This window comes from Desmodus rotundus, unplaced genomic scaffold, assembly GCF_022682495.2.
Source record: "Desmodus rotundus isolate HL8 unplaced genomic scaffold, HLdesRot8A.1 manual_scaffold_91, whole genome shotgun sequence".
In the NCBI taxonomy this organism is placed as follows: Eukaryota; Metazoa; Chordata; class Mammalia; order Chiroptera; family Phyllostomidae; genus Desmodus; species Desmodus rotundus.
In genome coordinates this window covers 161,134-173,311 of record NW_026527702.1, presented here as the reverse complement: position 1 = coordinate 173,311, position 12,178 = coordinate 161,134, and the positions used below count along the sequence as shown (strand labels likewise).

Genomic DNA, 12,178 nt, shown 5'->3' with positions numbered 1-12,178 from the left:
CCTGGCGGAGGAGGTCTGACTTCCTGTTTCCAGCGGGTTCTGGGTCCTTGGGAGACTTTTGCTCCTTAACTCCGTTGTTTAGAATGAGAAAAGCTCCAGGTGACCGCTAATGATGAGTTGTTGCCAGCGAGTAATGTCTCATTTCTGAGAAGGGACACATTTAATTAGCACATGCAAAAACAAAAACAAAAGCAAAAACGCATGTACGCAGACACACCTAAGGTATTTGTGCGCACTCCTGGATTCTGCCCCACCCCCATGGTTGACCCACCTCTTGCCCCCAATATGCAAACCTCCAGGAAAAGAGCTAAGGGCAACGGAGATAAGCAATCTATCAGATGCAGAGTTTGAAATGCTGTTTATAAAGATTCTCCAGGAACTCAGTGAGGACCCCAGCAGCATAAAAAAGACCTAGTCAGAACCAAAGGATACACTAATTGAACTAAAGGACCATATACAGGGAAACAACAGTAGAGTGGATGAAGCCAAGTATCAAATCAATGATTTGGAACATAAGGAAGAAAAAATCAACCAATCAGAACAACAAGAAGAAAAAAAGAATCCAAAAAACCTGAAGACAGTGTAAGCATCCCCTGGAACACCTTTAAGAGGTCCAACATTTGCCTCATAGGGGTGCCAGAAAGACAAGAGAAAGAGCAAGAAATTAGAAATCTCTCTGAAAAAACAGTGAAAGAAAGCTTCCCTAAGTTGGTGAAGGGAATAGACATACAAGTCCAGGAAGCACAGAGAGTGCCAATTATGATGGATGCAAAGAGGCCCACTCCAAGACACATCATAGTTACAAAACCAAAGGTTAAAGAGAAAGAGGAACTCTTAAAAGCAGCAAGAGAAAAGAAGTTAGTTACTGGAAGGTTGCCAGCTGTGAGGTGAGAGGGGCAGAATGGGGGAAGAGGTGAGGAGATTAAGAACAGATAGGCAGTTACAGAAGAGCCAGTGGGAGTGTAAAGTGCAGTAGGAAATGGAGAAGCCAAAGAACTTCGATGCACGACCCAGGGACGTGAACAATGGTGGGGGGATTGCCTGAGGGAGTGGGAGGCACGGGGTAGAGGGAGGCAAGGAGGACAAGTCAGGACAACTTTAATAACATTATCAATAAAATATACTTTTAAAAAAGATCTCATAAACCTCCATTGGTATTCAAATATTCCTTATGACGAACCATGTTCCTTGATGGGACATTCAGCATTTGAAATCAACCCTTTACGTCTTTGTAAAGTCCTCCCTAAACCTCCCCTCGCTTAACCCACCTCGTACTTGTCCAGACGACGTTCTAAAAGTCTGGTAAGAAAACCTACGCCGCCCTGTATTTTACTGGCAAGGTGTCCCGAATTCAGTTACACTGGGAAATTCATGTGGACTCGGCCTTTTACATAGTTGTTCTCTTTCTGTTTCCCTTCTTCCCTTTCTCCCCCCTCCTGGTCACGTCCAACTGCACACTTCTGTGCTCTTCCTCTCCTCCTCTCCCTCCTTCTGCTCCTCCTCCTGCCATTTCTCCTTCCCGTCTCCTTTCCTTCGCCCTTTCCCTTCCCTACCCTCTCTTTGGCATTTTCTTCTTCCAGGACACAAGAAGCACTCTACAGAACATCTGCCGATGCCTGGGCAAGACATTAGAACCAGAAGAAGTTAACTTAGTCCTCAAGAATAGCCCCTTCCTGGTCATGAAGGAAAAACAAGATATCCAGTTACTTTCTCCCGCCCAATTGGCTTTTAGATGGGAAGAAGGGATCACTTACTCGAAAGGGCCAATGAAAACGGCCCTCCTTCAGAAGGCAGCGGAGTACGCACAGGGCATTCTTGTGCTCAGAGTAGGGCACTAACAGTCGGGACCAGGGAGTGTTTGAACTTGTCAACTTTAACTGCTCATCCCCCCAGAGAATTCACGTGATTGTTTTAAAGATTGTATTATTCATTTATTTTTAGACAGAGAGGAAGGGGAGGGAGAGAAACATCAATGTGTGGTTGCCTCTCTCGTGAGCTCCCTGGAGACCCGGCCTGCAACCCATTTGCCCTGACTGGGGATCGAACCAGAAATTCTTTCCTTCTCAGGCCGGTGCTCAATCCACTGAGCTACGCCAGCCAGGGCTCTTCATATACTCTTATCAGGGGGTCTCTTTTCCAAGGACTGGTGTGACCTGCAGACACTTGGAGGGGGTTGATTAGACCTGGAGTGGTCACCTGACTTTGCAGGCCATTCAGATTCTGTCTCCTGTGATTCTGGCGTGGGGGTGTCCGCTGTACACAGTGTCCGGGTGAACTTGCCACACCTGCCGACTTGCCAGCTGGGATTGACCAGGGAGGCGAGGACAGGAGTGGGGATGGTCGTGTTGGTGCTGCCGCGTTGCTGAGTTAGCACAAAGTCCCAGCCTGCACAGGGACGTGTGTAAACAATGACTCAGCTGGACAAAGGAGAGAGGAGAGACCTTGCACGCAGCTGAGAGCCGGTGTTGCTGTCAGACACTGTGGTGAGCGATTACTCACATCCATGCCTCTGGGCTAAAGGTGAATGAAGAGTGTCCCCTGCACCGGATAGGAGGAGCCTGAAATTCCCAGAGCCCTGAAATTCAAGACCGTCCAGGATGACCCATGGAAGGAAGAATGTAAATGATTCAAGAGACCACAAATGGTGGGGGCTGCCCCTCAGGGCAGATGGGATGCGGGCCACCACCCCAGTGGGCCAGAAGGTCAGAGCAGCGGGACAAAAAGGCGAATTCCCGATCCTTAAAATCTAGAGGGAGCCCCAGCTGGTGTGGCTCGGTGGATTGAGTGCGGCCTGCAAACTGAAAGGTGGTCGGTTCGATTCCCAGTCAGGGCACACGCCTGGGTTGCAGGCCAGGTCAGGCCCCAGCTGGGGGCGTGTGAGAGGCAACTGCGGTATATCCAGTCCATCGACGTTTCTTTCCCTCTCCTCCCCCCTCCCTTCCCCTCCCTCCAAAAATACACAAACAACACCTTTAAGAGAAATCTAGAGGGTTACGGGACTTACCATGATCACTCCATAAGATATATAAATGTCTCACACCTGAAACAAATATAATATTACATGCTAACTACACTTTAATTTAAAAAATTTTTAATTTAATGGGCTATGACCTGCTAGATTGGATTGGCTTGGGACCCACGATGCCTTTCTTCTTTCTGATTTCTCCCTTTTGCAGTGGGACTGTCTACCCTGTGCCTTTCATACCATCGCATTTTGGAAGCAGACAACTTGTTGGATTTCTCAGGTTCGCCTGCCCAGAATCGTTCTCTCGGCTGATGTTTCCTCCGGGGCAGCCATACTGAATTTTCCGAGATTCTGGTACCTCAAGAGCTGCTTGTGGCTTACGACAAGTCGGGCGTGTTATGGAGGACACGTGAGCATAGGAAATCGATTCTAATAAGAATTGTTCCAGTAATGATGTTGATGAGCCCGACAGTGGCAGCACATGCGTATAGGACAGCAATTATTTATCAGCGATTCTGCTCAATTATTTCTATGCACATAAGTGTATAATTTATATTCCTAATTTATATATAAGTATCTATCATTCTGTTTTATGTTAATTTAACTAACGTGTTAAATTAGTTACCATATTAATATAATGCCCAAGTATTCACTTATAGGACCTGCAAAATAATAATATGATCATAAATTAAGAGTACGGCTTCTGGTGTCAAATCTTTGGCTTCAAATCCACATCTCTATCGCTTTCTACCTGTGCAGCCTCTCACGGCCTCCGTCTCCTCACCTGTGTGTGCAACGGGGTAATAATAGAACATCCCCGATTCTGCCGTCACCCTGCCAACAAACATTGGAGTACACGCCGTGCGTCCGTGCCTCGGAACAGTAAGCCTTTGGCGATTCAGAAAGCAAAGTGTATGACTTCCTAAAACACACAGTGGAGATACGCGCCACCCACTGAGAAAACCGCAATGGAGCGAAGACTTGGAAGAAGCCAACGGGCACCACAGGGCTATTCCCGGACGAGCCGCACCCCAGGAAGAAGGATGGGAACTGCAAACCGTCTGAGAAGGGAGCGGTGCCTAGCAGGTTGGGGGCCAAATCAGAAGACTCAGCGTGAGGGAGTGGCGTGAGCAAGTGGACTGTCATAAGAGGCGGAGTCAGAGAAATGAGAGGGACCGAGTCACCTTAAGCCACCTGGAAGCCGTGGCACTTTCTCCGACTGACCCCAGAAGTCCTCGGAGAACCTGAGCAGGAAGTGACTTGTTGCTCTGGAGGAATCAGATGGCCACCATGCTGAGAACGACTTAGAAAGGAGAAAGATCCTAAACGGAGAGACTCATTACAAGTCTAACACCCTCCTAGTCCAGGTGAGAAATGGTGCTGGCGTGGGCCATGGTGGTGGTGGAAAGAGAGGTGGTGAGAAATGGCCAGATTCTAGATGCGTCTGAATGAGAGCTGCATTACTGTCGGTGAGTGGTGCGTGTGCAGGGTAGGCTGGGAGAGAGGAAAATGGAGGAGATCGTTTCCAGATGGAGGGAAGTGGGAATGCACCGCACAGGTGTGGCTGCAGGCAGGAAGAGGCCCACCAGTGGCCCACTGGTCATTCTGCGACATTAACTACCGAGCAGATGCGTTGGGGACTTGAGACCTGCCCCTATTCTGATCTGAGTCTTGTTTTACATTTTTCAGGCACTGCTGGGGACTGGAAAAGTCACTTCACGGTGACCCAAGCTGAAGTCTTTGAGAAAAGATTCCAGGAGAAGACGGCAGGTCTTCCTCGAGAGCTGTTCCCATGGGAATAATGTTGAAGGACTTCTACGTCTCATAAAAATAAATATTTGTTCTCCTGCTGTGAAAGGCTGGCCAAATCTGCGGGAAACCAATTATTTCATCCCGGAGGCTTCAATGATGAAATCTCTGGACTTTGACAACTTGATTGTTAAAAATTAACAGGCCACCTCTAGTTCACTGTGTGACATCCAAGCTCTTAAAAAACATGTAATACATTTAGAAGGATACAAAATAATATACATATTACCAAAGCTATTCCCAAAATTATTTTATAAAAATGAGAAATAAAATTACAAAAGCAGCTAAGGCTCCTTTTCTCTCCATCGCCTGTATCTCCCCAGTTGTTCATTCCTGTGACCTTGCGGTCTGTAAGTTCCAGCCTCACGTGATTGGACCGGAACCGATATATAGTGTCAGTGGAAGCCTTGGAAACTTACATAAATGGCGTACCGTATGGTGCTGTCACCAACCGGCATTTTTACCCCGTATTTTATACGTGCTTTGCACCATGTTGACTACGTAACTAGTTCAGTATTTACTATGGAGACGCGTTTCAGTGACCCATGCTCCCGTGGGTGAATCTGGGCTCCTTCCCCACCAGCTTTTCCCTGTTTAAAACACGGCTTTGGCCAAAACGTGGGCTGTCCCGGAAAATGTTCGAGAGACGGGTGGATAAAGGCCATGCAATGTACACACAAATGGAGGATTAAGGAGCCTCAAAGGAGGAAATTGTGCCATTTGCGGCAACATGGATGAAACTGGTGGACGGTAGGCTAAGTGCCAGGAGCCAGAGAGAAGGACACGTAGTGCACAGCTTCCCCTGGGTGAGGAATCTAAAATAGGCCAGCTGCTGGACAGAGGGGACAGTGGGGGCTGCCCAGGGCTGCGGGTACCAAGTTCCGGTTACACCAGGTGCGTAAGGTCCAGAGACCGGCTATAGAGTTGTACCCACAGGTAACGATACCGTATTGTCCATCTACGATTCGTTAAGGTGGCGGATCTCACGTTAAGTGCTTGTGCTCACAAACAGTATGTTACGGAGCGACTGGAGCAAAATTTACTTCATTCGTTAGATGGTTGATGGGCGATTGGGAAGTTTCCAATTTGGACTATAATCCCTCACGCGCCTCGGAATGTGTGTCTCCGTGTGTCCCTCGGCGGACACCCCCATTGGGCAGACGCCCAGGGCTGGGACTGTGGATTCCAAAGGCGTGCGTGCAACAGGTGGTTCCAATTCAAATTCCCGGGTGACAGGGTTCCCAATCCTTGCCAAATTAGCATCCTCTGGCTCTTTTCGTTTTAGCTTCACATTAGACTCACAGAAACAAATAGAATCTTATCTGCGTGTCTTTTCTCCCACTTGAATGTGGAGCGTCTCTCCCATCCCACCCAAGGTCCCCGGCTCCGGAGCAGTGGTGTGGCGATGCCCCCTAGTGGTCCAGAAGCATTACCACAGGTATGGGGACACCCGGTATCTCCCGGCCCTGTGGGTTCCCCTGAATGAACCACATCTTCATCTGACCCAGCTGTATCTCTCGCAATGTGTTCACGGCAACAACAATTTTGAAATTCCACTACTTCAGGGTTATTTTCTATTAGGCATTTTATTTAGCAGAATTTCCAGTACAGAGTCAAACAACGGTTTAAATTTCTTTTTACAAGCAAAATTATGGGCACATAGTGTACTCATTTACTACAAAAACAACGATGGCCATTTTTAAACATTTTATTTATTTATTTTTAGAGAGAGGGGACGTGAGGGAGAAAGAGAGGGAAAGAAACCAATGCGTGGTTGCTTCTCCAAAATCCCCTACTGGGGACCAGGCCCACAACCCAGGCATGTGCCCTGATTAGGAATCGAAGGAGCAACACTTTGGTTTGCAGGCCGGGAGTCAACCCACTGAGCCACACCAGCTGGGACCCATTTTTTAAAATCTTTCTTTTTTGGCATTTAATTTGTGTGTGTGCCTCTCTCTCCCTTTTTTTAAATTTTTTTGTGGGGTGTGTGTGTGTGTGTGTGTGTGTGTGTGTGTGTGTGTGAATTCTGCACAAGGATAACCAGATACAGCAATTTTGAATTTTCTATTCACAAACTCCACTCTTGGTGTGGTCTTCATGCTGACAGCTCTGTGTCTACTGAGTCCATCTGCTCCTCAGCAGAGCAGTGACTGAGGTTTGCATGTAGGAATGAATCCCTTCATTCTCACTCCCAGAGACCCTGCTGCATAAAAATGTTAAAACGGCAGGAGACAAAGTTGAGGCCCACGGCATCTGAGACGAAGCAAATGGCTAAACGTGAAGGTCCCTCTGTGGGGTGCGCGTCCTCTAGGGAAGGGCCTGGCAGACTGGAGTTGGAGGTGCCAGGTAATACGTCTGCGTGGAAGGGGCAACAGAGAGCAGATTCCAGGTGAGGTGTCCAATGCCCACCTTCCCCCTCGCCAGGATGAGAGCCAGCACCCCTGGATTTCAAACAGTGATTCTGTCTACTTCAAATAGCTCTCTATCCTCGGCGCCACTCAAAGACTCCACTTGTCACTGCTGGAAATCGGCTTGCCTCTTCAATTTTCTCCAGTTGCCATCTTTGCATCCGAGAAACACAAGCTAGAAGCTGATCATCTGCCTGCCTGGCCCTGCAGTCCCTCGGATCTGGCTGCCTTCTTACAGTCTGGTCCAGATTCATTCCACCTGGAGAGTGGGACACCCCCTATCTCCGGGTCCCAGTCCATACCACGCTGTTCCCTAGCTATTTCTGCTGACTCGGACCTGCTGAATTCAGAGACCCTTCTGGCCCCTTCTGCCCCCTCATTCCTGGGCTCTCCGGATTTCCCTTTGGCTTCCTCCTCCCCTCTCTGATCGTCTGACCAGGCAAGGACCCTTCTACCCGCACCACTGCCCTCTCCACCCCACTCACCCAGAACGGCCTTAAGCTTGAACTTCACCCGTGCGTTCAAGGTACAATGAACTCTCTTCCTATACGCCCTGAGTCTAAAAGCTTCACTTTCTCCACAGCAAAACGCACAGATTCACATCTTTACCACGGATGCCATGGAGACCACCAATAGGTCTGCAAGGACTGCCGTGGGTACCATCACAGACGGACCTGTGTGGTGCGCAGGGTCCCCGGTAGGCGTCAGCAACTTCAACAGGGAGCCCATAGCCATGTGACTGAGGGCGCAATTTTTTTTAAATTAATTAATTAATTTTGCTACAGCTAGGCAAAGAGAAATTCTTGCTCTGGCACTACCCTGGAAGACACAGCTATGGGGAACTTAAGACCTGAACTGAGGGAGAAGCCCAGGCATTGCTATTGGGGATGGTCGGGGCACAGCCTGGGCTTGTGAGGAGACCTAGGGTGGAGCTTCCTAGGAGTTGGTATTATCCCGCGTGCAGAAAAAGGGTGTGTGGTGGGGAGGAGGGTTGGGGAAGGAGGTGGAAAGGAACTGAGAAGATGAGCAAGGGACGTACCCTGTGTCACTTAATCCACTCACTTTCTACTCGGTCAGTCCGGACTTGTGCAAACTCTGTCTCCATTCTTTAGAAAATGAATCCGGTTTCCATTCACGCCAGGTCCTTGCGTATCTGCAGCGCGACGTGGGCTCTGCCCTCCCTCCCCCCACCCCCACCCCCACCCCCGCCTCTGCCTAGGGTGCGAATCCGAAACTCATCTCCTACCTCCTGCCCTCAAGAACTTCCCCAAGGTCTCCCCCACCTGAGCTCCCTCTGCAGGGATAGGTGGGAAATTCTTGGATTTCTTCCTGCAGTTCCTACGATGTTAGGGTCTAAATGGAGTTTTGGTTCCAGTGGTGTGGGGGTGTGCGGGTGCGTCCTTGCGCGTGCGTCCGTTCGCGCGCTCGCGCGCAACCCTACCTGGGTCTCTCCGGGAAGCGGGAGGGGCTTTCATTGCATCCCGCCAGTCCGCCTGTCCCTCCCGCACCCCCAGCACTCCCCGCCGGCAGTGCGCCCGAGACCGGCCGCCAAATCTGATCTAATTGTCTCTGTGCTCCGACGAGGCTGGCCTGGCCTGAGAGGGTTGGAGCGTTTGCTGTGTGGGACCAGGATCCGGTCAGGGAACCGGCTGGGGGAGACGCAGGGGCCAGCACGGCCACAAGAGGCCGGCAGAGGAAGCGGGACGTGGAGACAAAGGAGCAGAGAGAAGGGGTCAGGGGCGCTCCCCCCCTGCTGGACTGGGGGTACCCGAGGAGGAGGCAAACTCGCAGTCCCTGCAGGAAACAGTGTTTACAAGGTAACCATGCACTTTATTAATTTTCAAATCATAAATCCCCCCGCAATGTCCAGGTAAGCCATTAGCACTTGAACAATTGGAGTCAGGTCCCTGCCTCAAAATAATAGTATCAACTGATAACAAAGTCGGTCAACTGAGTCCTATAAATAGGGCGTATTTGAAAATACCTTCCAAAAAGTCAGGCAATAATCCAGCGCTAGAACTGAACCCACATAAATCTGTGCCTAAGCCCATGACGATTAAAATCAAAACACTTTGTAGGGAACCTTTGTAAAATTCTCATGAAGAAAGAAACGATAGACTTAGATTGGATTTTAATTTTTTTTAATTATTTCATTTACTTGGTTTTACACACAGGGTGAGGGAGGGAGAAGGAGCCAGAGGGATACATCCTTGTACAAGAGAAACACGGGTGGGCTGCCTCCTGTACGCCCCCACGTGGCCCTCGACCCAGGCATGGGCCCTGACTGCGAATCAAACGGGCCACCCATCAGTTCCCAGGCAGGCTCTCAATCCACTGAGCCACACCAGCAAGAGCTGAGTGTGATACTTAGACTGTAAATCTCCGCAGCGGACCTCTAACTCCCAAAGTTAGAGAAATACAAGTGGATTCACGCTGCACCAGAGTAACCCACCACCAAGCCCCGCCAGCCCTGCTTCCCGCACCCGCCTGGGCCCACGGTGCTGGAACAGACACCCTGGTCGCCTCTGGTCCCACGGGGTCTGGAGGACTTCGCTGGGACAGATGCCCCGTTAGACCCAGGGACATCCTGGGGTCAGAGTCCTTCCCATCCACAGAGTCCATTCCTTGGTTCCCAGATGGAGGAGGCGAGGAGGAGGGTCCCTCTAACGGGTCTCACAGGGACAGCAGATCCAGGAGATCAATGTCTGGCCAGAGATCCCCGTCGTTTGAGTCCTCAAGACTGACTGGGACCTCGGCTGGAGCTGGAACTGGAGCTGGAGATGCAGCTGGAGCGGCTGCGCCGGGGACCGGATTCTGGGCGTCCTGGGCAGGAGCCCCCCAGGCCTGCAGGGGGCTGGAGGCACTGGATTCCGCTGCTGCAATGCCTCCCAAGGGGTTGTGGAAACCTGAGCCCCCAGGAAGCATAGAGCTGCCGGAGGACTCGGGATCCTCGGGAAACAATAGGTCCCAAAGGGACTCCAAGTCCTCAGTGAACCCAGGACCCGAGGGCAATACCGGGTCCTCGGCGAACCCAGGACCCAAGGACAATACCGGGTCCTCGACGAAACCAGGACCCGAGGGCTGTACTGGGTCCTCAGTGAACCAAGGAGGCGAGGGCAGTACCAGCTCGTCTAGCAACCCAGGTCCCACTGCAGCAGGTGCGGCCCTGTGGACTCCTGGGCCCAGGGACGAGGCACGGGCTTTCGAGCCAGGCTGCCTGGTTCTGGTTCCTCCCTGCAGCCTAGTCTGTTTGGCCCGGCGGTTCTTGAACCACACCTGGGGTGAGAGGGGACGGGAGCAAGTGTAAGAGGACAGGAGCTTGCAGCATCCACTTTTGCCCAGGGGTGAGGCGGCCCAGGTGAGGAGGGCCACGTGGCCTCACACATCTCCCTCCCCCCACAACCCAGCTTTTGGCTCCTGGGTTCAGTGGCCACAGGCGGGGACACCCAGGGGCCAGGACGCGGTCTGCCCCAGAGCACCCCGGGTTCAGAGAGGCCCTGAGGCCCAGGCATGGGGAGACTCCGGGGCATCGCTTTGGGGATAATTGCGTTGGCCGGTTTGCACCACACAGGGTGAGGTGGGCTCGGGGCTGGGCCCTGGGTCCACACGGGTGATCCCTTGCTATCGGGGTGACCCCGGGCAGCACTGGGCTCTCTGGCCCCTCGTCCGCCCCACCTGCGGCCCAGAGGGAGGGCAGGCGGCCTGTGGTCTCCAAGCCGTGGGATTGGGTTGGGAGGTACCTGCACTTGCTGTTCCTGGAGGTTCAGCCTGGCCGCCAGGGTCTCGCGCTCTTCGTAGGACGGGTAATGGTTGTTCTGGAAGAACCTCTCCAGCTCATCCCGCTGTACCACGCTGTACACCGAGCGCTGCCGTCGCTGCCGCTTTGGGGGCCTTAGGGGCAGCGAGAAGCCTGGAGGAAGAGGAAAATGGTGTCAAAAGAGCCTCACAGACAGTCCCCAGGTAACCCCACCTGGGCCAGGCCCTTGACAGCAGGCGAGGATGGGAGTGGGGGCCGAGGCCAAGGTCGGGGCCGCGCTGTGGGTGCAGCCTGGCATCCAGACCAGCCGCCCAGACCCTCCACCTTCCTGACCCGGCCCCTCACCCGTCTACGCCTCAGTCTCCACATCTTCAAAATGGGCACAAGAACAGCGCCCGCAGCCCGCACAAGCATGCGGGGACCCAGGCTCACGCAGCCTGGCGCCAGGTGGTTCCCGCCTCACCTGCTTCACCACCCTCCACTCGCTGCAGGGAGCCACCCGCACTTGCAGGAGGCTGCGGGTGCCAGGCCCTATTCTCATCACGCTGCTCCCAAATATCCTTCCAGCCCCAAACTCACTAGGCCCTCCCAGACAAGGGGTCCTCTTCTGCACGCCCAAGAGCCCGCTGGCACAGCCTCGGCCCTCCGCCTCTTCTCCCTTCCTGCCTCGGTGGGTCCAGACTCACCCTCCCAAGACCTGGGTTCTTGCATCCTGGATGCTGCTGAGTCTGCCGTGTTTGATGCTCTGTCTTCCAGGTCTGGGCTTTAAATACCCCCGAGTGGGACCTCAGGGTCCTCGGAAACCACCTTCACCCTTGGCCACGCCCCCTCAGGAGACGCATTCCTGGACTAATCCTTTTATTGAGGACCTACTGTGTGGGGGGCCTATCTTGGGGAATGGAACCTGAGAGGCCAGATAGCCTGGGGCTGTAGCTCGGGAAGGGGGTGGAGTAAGGTAGGGTGGGGTCACGTGGGGTGAGGAGTCCCGGGGACTTAACCATTCCTTGGTGGGGGGTAGGCATTGCTGGACACGTCCCTCCCCGGGTCCAGCCAGCGCCGCGGGCCCACCCTCTCCCTGGCCAGTCCTGGGCGTCCCACCTGCCCCACCACCCAGCAGCCTCCTCCCAGGTGCCCAGAGCCCACGGGCATTTCTCCACGCTGTTGTCCGGTGGTCCCCAGGCCCGGGAGACGGGCAGGGTTCAGACACACTGGCCCTGACCGTGGCGTGAATTCGTAGGG

General features: G+C 52.7%; 1 protein-coding gene across 1 annotated transcript; it reads right to left on the bottom strand.

Moving 5' to 3' along the window:
* Window positions 1-9,855: 9,855 nt before the first annotated feature.
* On the bottom strand, window positions 9,856-11,480 carry LOC139440655 (tetrapeptide repeat homeobox protein 2-like). Its single transcript, XM_071220512.1, has 3 exons — window positions 11,372-11,480; window positions 10,923-11,092; window positions 9,856-10,458 (listed from the first exon to the last, which is right to left on the bottom strand). The coding sequence occupies exons 1-3, from the start codon at window positions 11,478-11,480 to the stop codon at window positions 9,856-9,858; spliced, it is 882 nt and encodes a 293-aa protein (XP_071076613.1).
* Between the last annotated feature and the right edge of the window lie 698 nt (window positions 11,481-12,178).

What these genes read in the sequence shown, in the direction of transcription:
- LOC139440655 (XM_071220512.1), bottom strand. Translation starts at nt 11,480, where the DNA reads ATGAGAATAGGGCCTGGCACCCGCAGCCTCCTGCAAGTGCGGGTGGCT. An exon ending in ACCACCTGGCGCCAGGCTGC is followed by an intron (nt 11,093 to 11,371) that starts GTGAGCCTGGGT and finishes CTCTTCCTCCAG; the next exon opens with GCTTCTCGCTGCCCCTAAGG. An exon ending in TCCAGGAACAGCAAGTGCAG is followed by an intron (nt 10,459 to 10,922) that starts GTACCTCCCAAC and finishes CTCTCACCCCAG; the next exon opens with GTGTGGTTCAAGAACCGCCG.